The sequence below is a fragment of the Sminthopsis crassicaudata genome, chromosome 2, assembly GCF_048593235.1.
Source record: "Sminthopsis crassicaudata isolate SCR6 chromosome 2, ASM4859323v1, whole genome shotgun sequence".
NCBI classification, from domain to species: Eukaryota; Metazoa; Chordata; class Mammalia; order Dasyuromorphia; family Dasyuridae; genus Sminthopsis; species Sminthopsis crassicaudata.
The window spans coordinates 281,724,925-281,743,128 of NC_133618.1; the positions used below are offsets into that span (position 1 = coordinate 281,724,925).

The 18,204-nt window shown below is 33.6% G+C and overlaps 1 protein-coding gene across 7 annotated transcripts in view; it reads left to right on the top strand.

Moving 5' to 3' along the window:
* The window catches only part of PRKD1 (protein kinase D1), a 397,745-nt gene that overhangs the window by 317,581 nt on the left and 61,960 nt on the right, over positions 1-18,204 (top strand). For all 7 annotated transcript variants that reach the window (XM_074289587.1, XM_074289589.1, XM_074289592.1 and 4 more), the window contains 5 exons: positions 280-484; positions 3,046-3,169; positions 13,083-13,160; positions 15,399-15,678; positions 16,796-16,848. In XM_074289587.1, coding sequence (XP_074145688.1) covers positions 280-484; positions 3,046-3,169; positions 13,083-13,160; positions 15,399-15,678; positions 16,796-16,848 — 740 coding nt within the window. The remainder of the gene's footprint in view (positions 1-279; positions 485-3,045; positions 3,170-13,082; positions 13,161-15,398; positions 15,679-16,795; positions 16,849-18,204) is intronic.

Sequence of the window (18,204 nt, forward strand, 5' to 3'; positions counted from 1 at the left end):
CTCCTATGCTTTTGTGTCTGCTGTCACCTTTGCAAATGGCAAATTGTCTCTATTCTTCCCATTTTCTTCCTCATCAGTAGGCCAAGGCAACTCAAGTATCTGCCATTTGAAACAGTATCTTCTCCCATAGACAGATTCCCAGGAAAATTAAGGAGCTACTTATAAAAATATCTTTTAGGACTACTAATTGATTTTTATCAGGCATGCTCAATTTTATTTTCACCCGTGGCCTCTTGGGTCAATGTTTATTTTCATGGTTGACTTAATCCAATTTTCCAGATTTGCTTAGCCCTGGGGCAGAGTCTGATGTGGTTATGGAAGAAGGAAGTGATGATAATGATAGTGAAAGAAATAGTGGACTCATGGATGACATGGAAGAATCAATGGCCCAGGATTCCGAATCATCCATGACAGGATGCCACAGTGACAATGGGGATGTACAGGACCTAGATCAAGACCACGATGATTCAAATCGAATGATCAGGTGAGAAGCACTAGCGATCTTGCCTCTGAGCTATTTTTGAATAAAACAGTGGAATCAGAAATTTTAAACTCTTACATTGGGGATATTTTAAAGATATTGGCCCAACTGAAATTATGTGGAGAACTCACATTGGAGTTAGGAAGGCACCACTCTATTATATATTAACTACAGAGCATGGACAGATTACTTAAAAAAACTGAAAACTTTAAATTTTAGGAGGAATGGTAATCAGCCTCAGTGAAATGAATTTTCACAGTGAGAGTTCCCACACAAATGAAATCATAGATCTGAAACTCTGGCATTCCTTCTCCCTCAAATTTTTTTTTTTTTTTTTTTTTTTTTTTTTTTTTTTTTTTTTTTTTTTTTACATGTGCTAGTTGGTGCAATGTATATTTTACCAGATCTGGAGTCAGGAAGATTGAAAAATGGGAATGAACATAACAACAGTTGCCTCCCAAGATTGTTGTGAAGATCAAATGAGATAATAATCTTAAAGTGCTTGTTTTTCTTTGCTTAATGAGGAAATTGATTTATTGACAAATTCAATTCAACAAGCATTTATTTGTGTGCCTACTATGTATGAAACATTATGCTAATTGTAGGAATGCAGACAAAAACAACATTGTCCCTGATTTTAAAGCTCTCTTCTATTGAGAGATTTAAGTATATGTACATATAAACAAATGCAAAGTAATATCAGAAAAAGAAGAGAAATAGCTACTGGGGGATTAGAAGAAGATCAAGAGAAGACTTGTATATGAGATAGTACCTGAGATGATCCTAGAAGTCAGGGATTTGACGAGGAAGGGAATGATAGGGAGAGGAAAGAGGGAGACAGAGTAAGAGAGACAAAGTCAGACAGGATAACAGAGAGAGATAGAGAGACAGACACAGAGAAAGAATATATGAAAAGGGGGAAGAGGGCCAAGAATTGAAGGATTCCTATATAAGATTACACTAATAAAATTCTTAGAACCCCCCCAACCGAGAACTTAGAACCTCCAAATAATCCATTAATTCAGCTAGTTATTATAATTTTCTTTTTTTTTTTTTTTTGATACTGGGGAGAGGTTCTCTAACCGTCTGTTGTTTAAATGCATGTATGCCTTTAGTAACTATGTCCTCTGGGAAAGACAAAGTAGAAGAATCAAAACACAACTATCACAAAGACTGGAAAAAGCAGCTCCAAGATCCAGACTCGAATCTTCTGATATTTAGTCCCATGTGACATTGGTCAATCAATTGACTCTTGTAGAAATGAGAGGTTTAGCCTGTCATCCCCAACACCTTTCTAGCTTTAGCATTCTTTGATATGGAACTTATTAATAGGGAATCAGTTACATCATGAAGGACATCACATTTTTAGTAGAGATGCTTGTAGTGTTCTGGCTAGCTCTCTGGAGGTCCTCCAAATAGGCCTTAGTTTCGGCAGAATAATCACCACAAGAACAGTCAGGGTTAAAGTCCAGAGTCTTTATTATCTCCTTCGCCTGGGGCTGGGCTAGTTTTCTGGGGACCTTCAAACGGGCCTTGGTCTCAGTGGAGAAATTAAAGACAAGCCACGAGGGTCTCTGTCTTCAAGTCTCTTGGAGTCCTCCTCTAGGTCTGACTCTGACCTCTTAAATGCTCTATTACAATTAAATCCATTCATCATACTGAGTATAAGCCAATCATTATATCACTAGGGAACCATTATTTGTTGTAAGATTAAATCAATCATACTGAACTAAGGAACTATTAATTACCATGCTAAACTAGATAACCATTGTCTTATCAATTCCACTGAGTTAACACCTTGTTGTAAGAATCCTTGTTTCAAGTACATTTCTCCAGAATTCTGGCCTATAATACATACTCTTTTCAAAACATCCGCATTCCAATTAACAAATTGAGATAATGTAAAATATAAACAAATTAATACATATTCTGAATTCAATCATAATGATGCTAATATCTCTATATAGAAGGATAGGGTTTGGACATTTGATTTCATTGACATAGAGAACTTCAGGATGAGGGAAGTCCTTCCACCAATGTAGACTGGCATCTTCTCAGATATGGCTATTTTTAAATGATTTCTTAGTGTAGTAAAAGGGAGCTAAGTAATTTGGCCAGGGCCACATAGATTGATTGGATTTGACAAATATGGAACATGAATTCAGGTCTTCAGGCAGAGCCACATAGTTGTATACATAATTATTTCTAAGTATTACATCCCTGTACCAAGACAATAATATGTTTAGTCCAAACTTCATGTATTTATTATCATCAGTTTTAAAATACATATATGAAGTCAGTCCTAACCTGAAGGTGATCCATCTTTGTAGTATGTGTATGGTTAATTTCAACCATCCAGTTTTGTTTTAGTGGGAACTATAGGATCACTTTAAGTACTTCATTTTTGAAAAAGATGCATACATGTGTTTGTGGGTATCGTTTATTAACAAATACACACACACACATACACACACATACATATATATACATGTATATCTCTGAATGAGAAACGGATCTGTTTATGAAAACATTTCTTCCTTAAAATATTTTTACTTTTCTCCTAGCCCATCAACCAGTAACAATATTCCTCTCATGAGAGTGGTTCAGTCTGTCAAACATACAAAAAGGAAAAGCAGCACAGTAATGAAGGAAGGATGGATGGTTCACTATACAAGCAAAGATACACTGGTAAGAATCACTGTGAGCAAAGTTTTCTCCTTTCGATCTGGTTCTAATTATCTGAGTTGCAACTGCTTTGTAAATGATGCTTGATGCTTCACATCTGAATCACAGGGATCAAACCTCAACCTACCTGTCAGGAGAGAATTAGTTTAAACACACAGCCAATCTGTAGGTGTCAGATACAGTTGAGAAAGCAATTGTATTAGAAAAAAAATATGGAAAGAAGTTCTCAGAAAACAAGATCATTTATTCCCTCTGCTAAGATGTTCTGCAAAACAGCGCTAACTTTTGTCTGTCAATTTTCTGGAAATCATAAAAGCCACTTTACGTGCTTATGGAACACTCCTACATGTTCCAGACTTTTAGAGGAAACCTGGCATATTAGGAAAGATAAGAACATTCTTATATCTACCTATGTATTTCCTGAATTTTTAATATATTCTTTTGCTTTCTGACCAGTTTTGAAGAGCAACACTTCTTTAACTTTTTTCCACTTGTGACTCCTTTTCACCTAAGAAATTTTTAAATGACTTCAGGTAGATAGATATATAAAATAGATATACAAATCAAACATTTACTGATATCCCACATTTAGTATGCAATGCCAGATGGGGTAGCAACCCATAGTTTGAAATTTGCTACAAAGTAATTGTCTACTCTGTAATTGTTTTATTGATCACCTACCTATTCTTAGACACTTCAACTTATTTCACAACAATTAATTTCTCAAAGAATAAGGAGTAAATGACCATTTATTGATCAGTTAATTGATCAGTAACACACTATTGGGTGATGGTTCAAGTCTGTGATTTGATCAGTGCAAGGAACTCCCAATGTGGTGTCAAAGTTAGTATACAGTAATTAGAACATGACCCCACATCTTCATAACTCCCACATTATCCAGCTTTCTCTCCAATAAGACTGCCTCTCAAGTTACTGTAAATATTTTTTCCAAAAATAAAATTCAATAATCTGATCAATTGCACAGAAAGATGACCTAAGAATAACTTGTAAATTTCAGATTGATTAATCATTCTATTATTTCTTGGTTTTTTAATTTTTTCTTGGTTTTCTTTGGTCTTTTTTAAAATTTATTTTTAACACACATTGCTTTATGAATCATGTTGGGAGAGAAAAATCAGAGCAAAGGGGAAAAACCATGGAAGAGATTAAAAGAACAACAACAAAAAAAAAACAAAACAAACAAACAAAAAAAGAAGTGAACATAGATGTATTGATTTACATTCAGTCTCTTTAGTTCTTTTTCTGGATGCAGATGGCATTTTCTGTCTAAAATTTATTGGAATTGCTTTGAATCACTCACTAAACCCCTGAAAAGAGCCAAATCACTTATAGTTAATTATCTCACATTCTTGCTGTTATTGTGTACAATGTTTTCCTAATTCTGTTTGTTTCACTCAGCATCAGTTCATTTAAATCTTTCCAGGCTTTGCTTAAATCAGTTTGTTCATCATTTTTTATAGAATAATTATATACTTTCAACTTTATATACCACAACTTATTCAAACATTCCACAACTAATGGGCATCTACTCATTTTTCAATTCTTTGCTACCACAAAAAGAGCTGCTACAAACATTTTTGTTTATATAGGTCCTTTCCCCTACTTTATCTTTATTTATTTATTTATTTTTGATGAGACAATTGGGGTTAAGTGCCTTGCCCAGTGCCACACAGCCAGGAAGTATTAAGTGTCTTGAGGCTAAATTTGAACTCAGTCCTCCTGACTTCAGGGCTGGTACTCTATTTAACTAGCTGCCCTCCTTCTTTATGACAGACCCAGCCCTGCATTCCTGTATAAACCCCATTTGGTTATAGGGTAATAAGTTGCTTTATTCTCTTTGCTAATAATTTATTTAAATTTTTTGCTTCAAGCTATAGGGAGAATGGTCTGTAATTTTTTTTCCTCTATTTTGGCTCTTTCTGGTTTAGGTATCAGTGCTGTATTTATGTTACAGAAGGAATTTGGCTTTGCTCCTTTACCTATTTTCTCAAATAGTTTATATAATATTAGAACTAATTGTTCTTTTAATATTTGGTAAAAATCACTTGTGAATCCAGATGGCCTTTGAAATTTTTTCTTAGTGGATTCATTAATGACTTGTTCGATTTTTTTCTTAAAATGGGACTATTCAAGTAATTTATTTTATTTTATTTTATTTCATTGCAATCTAGAATATGGTATTCCAGGTGTTCCGATTTTTTTTTGTAAAAACTACCAGATCCTGGGTAATCCTGATATTTTACTTCTTGAATTTGAGTTATGTTTATATGGCAGTTTGCAATATTTTTTCTTTGAGATTATAGTTTTAAAGTTTTACAACAATGTTCCTTGCAGTTTTCCTTGTGAGATCTCTTTCTGAAGGTGATTAATAGATACTTTCAATCAGTATTTCCCCCTCTTTCTAGAATATTGGGGCAATTTTCCTTAACGATCTCTTGTAGAATGCTATCCAGGCTCTTTTTTTTTGGTCATATTCTTCAGGTACCAATAATTTTTAAATTGTCTCTTCCAGATCTATTTTGCAGGTCTGCTGTTTTGTTGATGAGGTATTTCATATTTTTCTTCCATTTTTTCCTTCTTTTTAGTTTGTTTGACTGATTCTCACAAAGTCGTTAGCTTCCATTTGACCTGTTCTAGTTTTTAATGTGTGATTTTCTTCAGTTAATTTTTGCATATCTATTTCCATTTGGTTAGTTCTACTGTTTAAGGAGTTGTTTTCTTCAGACAATTATTTTTTCTTTCCTATTCCAAGCTCTTGACTCTCTTCTGCATACCTTTCCTTTTTCATTTTTTCTTCTCTCTCTCATTTGTCTTTTGGAGTCTTTTATGAGCATTTCCAAGAATCCTCTTTGGGCTTGAGATCAATCCATATCACTCCTCGAGATTTCTTCTGTGGACATTATGTTTTGGTCTTTCCTGTCACCACAGTAACTTTACATGGTTAAGATCCTTTTCTGATTTTTGCCCATTTTCTTTCCTTTTCTTTTGGTATTTTCCCTTTTTTTTTACTTTAAGGTGTAGCTCTGCTCCTGGAGTGTAGGGGGCGCTGTCCCAAGCTTCCTGTGCAGCTCTGAGTCCTGGTTTTGAGCTCAGCGCCCCCTTGTGTTTGCAGGAGTAGCTTTGCTTGCTGCGTTCAGGAAACAGCCTGGTTTCCCAGTTTGCTTTCTGAGCTGGGACTAGAGGGTGCCCCTTGCTGTGCTCCTCTGCTGAGCCAGGACTGAGGGGCTTAGTCCCTGGTTTGCTGGGATTAATGCCCTCTTAGACTTTCTCAGAGTCTCTCTAAGCTGGGCTGAGCACCCTTTTCATACTGGTGAGACTGACCTTTGTTGAAGTTTTTCCAGTCTCTCTTGAACTGGAGAAGGGTTTCCTTCCATCAGACTGTTCAGAGGATTGGTTTCATGTGGTTTTGGAGGGAAACTGGGGGAGCTCCAGCAGCTTCCTGGCTTTACTCCGCCATCTTGGCTCTACCCCCGGAAGTGACTTTTTGTTCTTTTCAAAAATTGTTTAAAAATTACCAAACTGAGTCATTTTAGGTTTGAACATAAATTGTATTTTTTTTTTTTTTCTTCTTTTTAATGGTCCTTGTACTAAGAGCTGTTATAGCAGAGTCAGGAAAATCTCTGTTTAAATTTTGCCTCTGTTACATATTATCTGTGTGGCCCTTGGCAAGCACTTAACCCTTCAGAACCTCAGACTACACTTAAACTTATTTTATAGATGAGTTTTTGAGGTTCAGAATTCTCCATACTATAAAAAGAGTTCTGGTAACAAAAATGGCCATCAGACATAACTTTTGATTCTATTCTAAATTTAATTCTGCTCGAAATTATTTTTTCACCTTAAAAACTCGTGACTTCTTGGTGTATATCACAATGCACTAGCAGTCTCTTTTTTTTAATTTTTTTTAATTTTAATTTTATTTTAAAATTAATTTTATAATTATAACTTTTTTTTTGATACTACATATGCATAGGTAATTTTTTTTTTTTACAACATTATCCCTTGTACTCCCTTCTGTTCTGAATTTTCCCCTCCTTCCCTCCACCCCCCTCCCCTAGATGGCAGGCTTTCCCATACATATTAAATATCTTACATACACTGAGCAGTCTCAAGGAGAGATTATAGCTTAAACATCTAAGTAGATTTAGACAAATTTATTGTGAAATGTGCCAAATATGGAAGAAACTGAATAACCTCATAGAAAATGAAAATGACAATCTCTGAAAGAATTGAAAACAACTTATTGATTTGGGAATCATTTCAGCATCAGCTACTTATGCATGATCAGGTTATTGGCTGGTTAGAGCAAGGGCAAAATCAGTCTCAAATTAGGAGAAAATATCTAATTATAATAGCACCAATATGACTTATCTAAAGAGAGTGTTGACTATGAAATGTAGAAATGAAAAAGATATTGACACTGAGTAAAATAAGTTCCATATGCAGAGACCAAAAAGAAATCTAAACTACTTTTGTCAGCATTTGATCACCTTGCAAAGAGGAATGGAGGCCATGGACAATTGGTCTGTAATAAGATCTCATTTATAAGACATAAAAGGATAAAAAGATGATAAACAAAATGGTAAAAAGCAGTGGAGGGGAAAATAAGCATGTAAAAACCTAGATGAAAGAATCAAAACTGTTATCTTCTCATAATATATATACTTCACATCATTAATAAGAGAAATGCAATTTTAAACAATTCCTATTTCACGTCATACTCAGCAAAATGATTAAGATTTCCTGCTCTGCCCACCAAGGAAACTATCAGTGTTGAAAGGGCTTAGAAGATAGGCATAGGCATATACTGTTGGTTAAGTTGTAAACTGATCTTTTCTAGAATGAAATGGAATTATTCTGGAAAATACTTAAGAATTATGTAATAAAAAGTAACTGTTCATATCTTTTCACTCAGTTTATTACTTTATCTAGATCCTGGGATCCAAAGATTTCAAAGACAGGAAAAAAAGATTCTATGAATACCAAAATATCATAGCAGCAATTTTGTTCGTTGTATAGTTCAGTCATTTTTGAGTTGCATCCAACTCTCCATGATCCCATTTGGGGTTTTCTTGGTACAACATAATAGAATGATTTGCCACTTCCTTCTCCAGCTCATTTTACAAATGAGGAAACTGAGGCAAATAGAGTTGAGTCACTTGTCCAGGGTGACAGCCTAGGATTGAGACCAGATTAGATATGTATTTTTGACTCTAAAGCTGGCACTCTATTTGCTGTGCCACCTAGCACACCTTAGCAGCACTTTTATATGGTAGTTAGTGTTAGATATAAAGGGAGTAACAATTGATTAATAATGATCCAATCCTGGTATATGAATGTAATAGATTATTCCTAATAAGATGTAATAACTATAAGCAATTCAGAGAAATAAAGGAGGATTTGTATACATTGATACAATGGTACAACCATTAACCTGAAGAATGATATTATTACAGTAATTCAAATGAAGTACATTAAAAAGAAACCAAAATACGAGGGTTTTTTTTTAACCCACAACATTGATCCCACATTGTGACATTTCAAGACAAAATACTGCTTCTATGGTCAGATAAAGTTAAAAATTTCCTTGTTTTTCCTTAACTTTGTTTATGGTATTTTTTTTTTCTGGTAACAGCAAAGAGTAAGGGGATAGAGACAGAAATAACTTTGATTACAAAACAAAATTTACCATAAATCTTTCTATTTATAAAGGGGGAATAACATAGGTATGATGAAAAGCTATATCATCTCAGGAGCATAGATGAAAGTGGAAAGATAACAACGAAAAAAACAACATTTTAGTTGGAACACATATTCTGACATTTCTATAAGAATTAATTTTCCTCTTTGCCCACAGTGGAACCACTGAATTTGGACTTAGTTCATGCTATACTATGCTACATTAAAAGTAAAAATAATATTTAAAAAGGTGAAACTGAAAAGAACTCTTAGACTTAACTAAAGATGTACAGGGAAATCTATCCCGCAGGTGACAATTTTTAAGACATGTTCAAGATGTCTCAGAGAAAGATCCAAAAGAATAGAAAATATTATCAACATGTTTCTATGCCTAAAAATATGCCAGAGACCACAGGAATTACTAATCCATATGCCTATCTCCCCATGGATATAAAATCCTTTATGTGTTCAGTGTATCTTAGAAAATAGAAAAAAGAACCCGCACGCTTCTGTCATTTATTTTCTGTAACAGGACCCATCTACCAAATCACACGACTTACTGAAGAACAGAAGATTCAACTGTGCATGTTGATTTCTCAGAAGCTTTGACTCTAGAGAAAAATGCAGGCTTAACCATTGTCTTCCAGCCGGTCATTTCTCCATATTTATATATTCAACTATCCTGGTTATACAAGATGCGATATAACAACAGAGAAAGCTTTGTTCAACTGGACAATTCAGTCAACAAATATTGTCTAATGAGACAGTAATATATGAAAGCAAGGCATAAAACAGGGGTATCTGTGCTTATAAAAATATGTACAAGTATTCTGTGTGAAATATATTAAAAGATATTTATCTATACATTATGAAGTTAGCCATATACTCCTATTGAAGATTTAATTGGGTTATTGGCATCAAACCCTAGTTCTCTACAATGTCTCCTCAGTGAAATCTGTGGTTACTTCAAAGAAATTTGTGTATCCATGTATACTATAAAAACCAAGTAGCTAAGGAATTTTTTTTGGATTTTGATGAGAGAGACAGAGAGAAGTAGGTCTGGAATTTAAAGAAAAGAGAATGTACCAGATTACTTTTTAGATTTTGCAACATGCTTACCATGACCTGAAGTTCAGAGTTCCTCTCCTTAAAATTCCTAGAGCTACCACTCTAGTTCAGCCTCTTATCTCATCATAACTGGATTATCACTTTTTAAATCTTATTTAATATTCTATTTTTCCAAATTACATGTAAAAACAATTTAACATCCCCTTTAAAAAAATTGGAGTTCCAAATACTTTTCTTCTCTCTTCTCCTCCCTTCATTGAGAAGGCAAGCAATTTGACATAAGTTATATGTATGTAGCCATAGAAAACACATTTCCATGTAGTCGTTCTATAAAAGAAGATATGGACAAGAATCCCAAGAAAAATATAGGAAAAGTAGCTTTGATCTGCACTTAGGGTTTATCAGTTTTTTTCTCTGCAAATGGACTATACCTTTTATCATCAGTCCTACAGAATTGTCTTGGATCATTAATTGCTGAAAATAGCTAAGTTATTCATAGATGATCATCATAAAATATTTTTCTTACTGTGTACAGTGTTCTCCTGATTCTGCTCATTTCATTTTGCCTCAGTTCATGTAACTTTTTCCATGTTTTTATGAGAGCATTCTGCTTATCATTTCACTTTTTATATAATTATAGCTTTTTATTTTTCAAAATATGTGCAAAAGTAGTTTTCAGCATTCATCTTTGCAGGGATAACAGACCTATTAGAATTTTGGTGAAGGAAGGAATTTATGATTAAGGAAAAACTAGAGCACATTAGGAAATGCAAATGGACAATTTTGATTACTTTAAATTAAAAAGGTTTTGTACAAATAAAATCAATAGAAACAAGATTAAAAGAGAAGTATAAAACTGGGACAAACCTTTACAGTCAGTGTTTCTGATATAAATCTCATTTCTGTTAAATTTATAAGAATACAAATCATTTCCCAATTGACAGATAGTCAAAAGATATGAACAGACAATTTTCAGGTGATGAAATTAAAGCCATCTATCTGTAATCATATGAAAAAATGCTCTAAATCACTATTGATTAGAGAAATGCAAATTAAGACAATTATGAGGTACCATCTCACACCTCTCAGATTGGCTAAGATGGCAGGAAAACGGAATAATAAATCTTGGAGGGGATGTGGGAAAAACCGGACACAAATGCATTGTTGATGGAATTGTGAAATAATCCAACTATTCTGGAGAATAATTTGGAACTATGCCAAAAGGGTTATCAAACTGTGCATATGCTTTGATCCAGCAATGCCACTACTGTGTCTATATCCCAAGTAAATCATAAAGGAGGGAAAAGGACCCACATCTACAAAACTGTTTGTAGCAGCTCTTTTTTGTGATAGCAAAGAATTGGAAAATTAGTAGATGTTCATCATTTGGGGAATAGTTGAATAAGTTGTAGTATGTGAAGATAATTGTATATTATTGTTCTATACAAAATGATGAACAAGCAGATTTTTAGAAAGACCTGGAAAGATCTACATGGACTGATGCTGAGAGAAACAAACAAAATCAGAAATATATTATAAACATTAACAGTAAGAATGTGTGTTGATAAACTGTGAAAAGCTTAATTTCAGATCATGGAAGAGCACAAAAAGGATTTTTAAAAATCAAGTAAGAGAGGTAGAAGAAAAACTAGGATAAAAAATGAGAGTGACCCAAGAAATTCAGGAAAAAAAAGTCAACAGTTTGGTAAGAGACACAACCCCCCCCCAAAAAAAAACACCAAAAAATGATACTTTAAAAACCAGAATAGACAAAATGGTAAAAGAGGCATAAAAATTCAGTGAAGAGAAGAATGCCTTGAAAAGCAGAATTGGTCAAATAAAAAAGGATATACAATAATTTATTGAAGAAAATAATTCTATAAAATTTTCAAATGCTGATCAACCTTCTAAGTTGTTTTTGGACTGGGAAATTGTTTTATGCCATCATTTTATGGTTTCTGCCACTCTAGGATTTGTTTAGATTCATTACTATAAAATGTCTAGAGAAGAGCTCAAGTGAATTCCTGCCTTTACTATGCCATCTTGGCTCTATCTTCTTGCCTAGAATATTATTACAAAATCTTCCTATTTGGTCTGTTTCTCCATCCAGATGTCAAAGTGATTTTCCAGAACACAAGTCTGGCCATGCCATTCCTTTATAAAATATACTCCAGTGGCTTAAATATTAAATTAAAATTAATATTAATAAAATATTAAATATAATGATGTTAGATATTAATTAATTGTTAAATAATTCTCAGATCAAATATTATTTAATACCTATTCTTTTATTTTTGTGAAAAGGTAATAGAAATGGCTAGTGATGAGTTGAAGGATACTTATTTATAAAAAATGATTTTAAAAACAAAAGAATATTCAAGATATTTATAATCAGAAAAGAAGGTGAGACAATCATGTAGTAAGAATAAGAGTGAATAAATGGATAACTTAAGAGATGTGGTGATATTCCTGAAATGCTAAAAAGTAAAAAGTAATTCCAGCATTTTAAATATATCTTCTACATAATATGGGAGGATCATAGAATCAGAGAGCTGTCATAAAATATATATTTTAACCATGTAATTCAAATTCCTAATTTGACAGCTAAGGAAAACTGACTCCCTTAGAGGCAAAATAACTTCTTCTATGAAATAATACAGAAAGGATTTGATTTCAGGTACTCTGATTCAAAAGCTAGAGTTCTTTCCACTATATTAAGGTAAGCATCACATCAGATTAGAAGATGACTTACCTTGGATGATTTATAGAGCCATTAAATTACCAGAGTAAGTCTAAGTCTCTTATGGAATAAAAGAAAGATTGAGATATTTGAAATAAATTCTTGATTTCCTGAGTCATCATTGCAGAAATGAAGCATTTTGTTCCACAAGATAACTTGTAGTTAGAGACAGAGTATAGATCCGCAATTGGTCTGAGTTAATGTGACATTCTGATGTGGTAAAATGATGAGTTTTTGCAAAGTGTTGCAATATCTTTCCTGTTTTTTCTTACTTGTTACCTGTTACTATTTCATTATCTTATACTTTAAACAGTCAAAAAGCATTATTATAAAATGTATTGTTTCTCCTAATTCTGTGTTATTTGAAAGTTTGTGGGAAATTGTAATTTTTTTTTATTATTATTACAGAGGAAACGACATTATTGGAGATTAGACAGCAAATGTATCACACTCTTTCAAAATGATACTGGAAGCAAATATTACAAGGTAAGGAAGAATGGCTTTATTTTTATTGTGTATCACTTTTTGACATTTTCTCATGTTGACATATGACAATTTTCTTGTGGACTTTCATATTTAGCCCATTTAAAAATTATATTTCTTGCTTCAATTTCTGTATCACAATTTCATGAAATTCCTTTTTCTGTTCAGTTTGAATTCTCTAAAAGATGAAGTTATGGCCTAACATCTCATCAGAAGAATTCCATTTCCCTTAGCATAAGAGTTTGCCATGAAATACATGCATATATACATACATACATACATCTATCTATCTATCTATCTATCTATCTCTCTCTCTCTATATATATATAAAGGGAGAGAGAGAGAGAGAGAGAGAGAGAGAGAGAGAGAGAGAGAGAGAGAGAGAGAGAGAGAGAGAGAGAGAGAGAGAGAGAGAGAAGGGGGGGAAGAGAGAGGGGGAGAGGGAGAGGGAGAGGGAGAGAGGGAGGGAAGGAGGGAGGAAAGGGAGGGGGGCTAGAACTGAGCAGATGCAAGGTAACCTAGCACATGAGGCTAATCACTAATTGGACAATTCTCTATTACCACATGTTTGAAGGATGACCCTCCCCAACTATTCTGTGCAGGCTGGATCGGTGGGTGTGGACAAAGAAGGGGAAGTGAAATCAGTGGGTGGAGTAGGAAGAGGAGATTGATTGATTCTTGTGGAGGTAAAGAGAGAGGAAGGAGGTATGGAGATTGCTAGATCTAATCCCCTGACCACAACTGCATCCTGACTCTGGCTGATTTTAAGATATCCAGGGTCTGTCTGTCTGTCTGTCTCTCTCTCTCTTTTCTCTCTCTCTTTACACACACACACACACACACACACACACACACACACACACACACACACACACACACACACACTTTCTTAAAGTTAAAGAAATCTTATAGAGATAAAGAATTGTATGCTTTGCCATGAGTGTGGAGGCAAAGTGAAAAGGAGCTTTGGATTTTAAGTCAAGAAATCCTAATTTCCCAACTGAGCTCTGTGATTGTGGGAGAAGTCATTTCTTTTTTAGGCAGTTCCCCAATCCCTCCTCTTCTCCACCCCAAAGTGTTGACTTTTCTAGACTTCATTTGCCTCATCTGAGAAATGGGGAAATTAATACACAATATTCTTCTTGTGGGTCAGCTATGAGTTAAGTAGTTTGCAAATATTAAAGTATTAGATAAATGGCATCCATAATTATTATTAGAGGCAAATCTCCTTTCTACTTCATAAGGATGCTTCTTCTAAAGGAGAATCTGAGAGAATATTTTCTCAACTGAAGACCTCTCTGCTTATTCTAAATATAATCTAGTGCTTCATATTGCCATATATATTATACATTCTGGAAGGCAATTTGAAGAAATATTCTAGACCTTTTATTTAATTTATTAATCAATCTTTTAGTTCTGCCCAGTTCTGTTTTAGACATGAGACCAGATCCACTGAGGGATTTTATCTAAATCAACACTCTAGATTAACGAAAATAATTTGAAATTGCTTGATTAAACATTATTCACTTCTCAGCTAAGAAGAAAAGTTGGCATAAATTCTGTGTGGATTATTTTGTTAGTCTTAAAGTTAAGATTATATTATTTGTTTATCAGTAAGTAAATGAATCCTTTTCACCATTAGGTGAGCACTAAATATTAGGAATGTTTTATGTTTGTTCTATTATAATGCATTTTCTCTCTTCTTGTATCTTGTCCTAAACTGTCTTTATCTTTGAAATAGTAAGAAAAGGGACAATGAAATGTTATCCAGCAAAAACTTATGCTTCTTATATCAGGGACCCTCAAGATTGCTATTAAGATTTACTCACTAATCTTTTTATGTTGCAGCAATAATTGTAATTTAGAAACTCTAATTTTATTTTTATAGTTGTTTAGCATACTCAAAAAAGTCATGTGTCTTCAGAATATTAATTTTCTGAGTTCTGCATTTATATAGTACTTTTCACTTAAATTAATTTTGAAGTATATTAAAATAAAAAAACAAGACCTCTCATTTATTTATTGTAGACTCAGAAGATTGTTTTCTGTAGAATGAAGATTATAGTGCCAATGTATGATAAAAATTCATGTGTTTTTTAATTAAATGCCTGTCAACAATAGAAATGATAACTAATGGTTGCTTTTCATGATGTTTATTGATATGTCTCAGGAAGATTTATTTAAAAAATTCTTTCTGTTTACATAGTTTTGATAATCTGCATATAATCATTTATTCCCTAGGAAATTCCTCTATCTGAAATTTTATCCCTGGAACCTGCAAAAACTTTTTCTTTAATTCCTAATGGGGCCAATCCCCATTGTTTTGAAATAACTACAGAACATGTTGTCTACTATGTGGGAGAAAATGTAGTCAGTCCCTCAAGCCCTCCACCAAACAACAGCATACTTACCAGTGGGGTTGGTATTGATGTAGCCAGAATGTGGGAGATGGCTATTCAACATGCTCTTATGCCCGTCATTCCAAAAGGAGCCCCCCCTGGATCAGGATCAAGTTTACACAGTGAGTCTGACTTCCTTTCAGTCTCTTTCATTACATATGCTTTAATATCATGTCCATTTGATTAGGGATGTTGTAAAAAGATGGCAGTCCTGTTTCTTATCCTCTTCAGCCTCTCCATATGTTGCTGTGATGTTCCAATGATAAAATAAACACTTAATCCAAAGGATATAACCTACCATTTAGAAACATTTGGTATCTTGGTATGTCACAATCCCAAGAAAATATATATTTTTAAGAAATACTATTTTACTATCAACTTTTAAAAATTCATATAATAAAGTTATAGCACATTTATGTGAATCATTCTTGCTTGACTCAAACATCAATACCGGTCTAGGACTATAGTTCATGAAAGAATAAGGTGCTATAATGACCCTGATTGTGACAGGCATATAAGAAAGAGTTCTGCTATTTTAGACAGAATCAATGTGAAACATTTCCTTCAGTCCTACCTAGCTTGGTTCTCTGCACACAGTAGGTACCAAAAAACTGTTAATGAATCACAGTCTGCTCCCAATAGCTGATGACTGATCAGTCATCAGTTAAGAACTTAGTGTCACAGATCAACTGTATGGAGGCATTGAAAGGTAAATGAGAAAAGTGTAGATTATTAGGCATCTATTTTCTCTGAAATGGTGATTTTTTTTAAAATTTTGAGGTATTTCTCCTAATCATGAAGTTGATATATATCTTCTATGTTTGAGAAGTAAAAGTGATGCATTTGTTATTCTATTCTCCCAGTCTGTGTTTCTATATGCTAAAAGCCCATTAACACTTGAAGGGCAGCTAGGTGGTACAGTGGATAGAGCACCAGCTTTGAAATAAGGAGGACCTAAGTTCAAATGTGATCTCACACACTTAACACTTCCTAGCTGGGTGACCCTCGGCAGGTCGCTGAATTCCAATTGCCTCAGCAAATAAATAAATAAAATTAATGCTTGCAAGGAGGAATTCTATAATTTAAGGAAGATTAAAAACTACCTAATGGGAATTTCATTAGAAAATATAATTATTTTGATTTACCTTAAAATAGACAAGCAATATAATTTAATTTTCTTTGGCATTAACTCCAGAAATAATCTTTATTGACTTTTTTTTGTTATATGTATAATTCCAGGAGACATATCTATCAGTATCTCTGTATCAAATTGTCAGATTCAAGAAAATGTGGTGAGTATTTGAGAGTTAATTGTTTTTAAAAGTAGGGAGAATTGTTTAAGAAAAAATGCAAACAAAATAATTATTTTAATAATTCTTATTGGCAACACTTCACAGAGGGTCAAATGTGATGAATATGGATAAATCCTTTTCCATGAAACTTTACAACAAGGATTCTTTAACTTTGGGGGCTCAGATATATCCTTTTAGCAGTTTGATGAAGCTTATGAACCCCTTCTCAGATAATATTTTAAATGCAAAAAATAAAATACATAGAATTAGAGTGGAAACTAATTATATTGAAATAGTTCTCTGTCCCAGTCCCTACACACACACACACACACACACACACACACACACACACACACACACACACAAGTTTATAGACTTTATGCTAAGAACCAACCAGTTCTAGACATTATTGCAGAATTTCTCTTCATATACACACTGAGAAATTTTTCTCCATTTTCTGTCTTTGCTGGGCCAAATTTGCCAAATGGAGTATGAGTCTCTAGAAGCAAGCTGAACCCAGTTTTGCTGGCTGCACAAAGTTGTTGTTTGACCATTTTAGTATGTTTAACTCTTCATGACCCCCATCTGGGGTTTTCTTATTATAGCTAGTTAAGTGTCTGAGGCTAGATTAGACAGACCTCAGTAAAAAGGGTCCTAAGTTCAGGCCCAGCATTCTATTTATTGTGCCATCTAGCTGCTCCCAGCAGAGCATGGGGCAATAGAAAAAGCACCAGAACTGGCTTTTGTAAAAACCTGAATTTGAATTCTGATCTTCACTATAGTTTTGAGACCTTAGATAAATTATTTAGATCTTTATTTGTAAAACAGGAATAATAAGACTCACAATGCTTATGTAATCTTGTTTCCAGAAAAGTATTTACAAATTTTTAAATTCTATATTGATGTGACTTCTTATTAAATGATTGTATATAAATTGACTAACAGCTTTGAGACAGAGTTTCCCTATTTATAAGAAATGATAATAATATTGCAGGACCATAGATATAGAGCCTGAATGTGATCCCGGAGTCTCATTTTGCTAAGACTCAGTAAGGTTAAATGTTTTGTTCAAGATCACATGAATACTAAGCATCAGGAACTTGTTTTGAACTCAGGCCTTATATCTTACATTTCATATGAAGAAAATATGTTGAGTATTAGATGGAAAAATCATGTCAACAGTAGCATCCAAAAAATTCCTTTATTCTGATCCTTTGGCAGCTGTTTTTTTAAAGGCTGCATTATATGGTAAGGGCCTAAAAATACTATTTGTCATTTGCACACTCTGAAGTTAGGCTTAGGAAAATTTGATGGATTGTACTTTACACATCTACTTAGTCACACCATAGGGACACC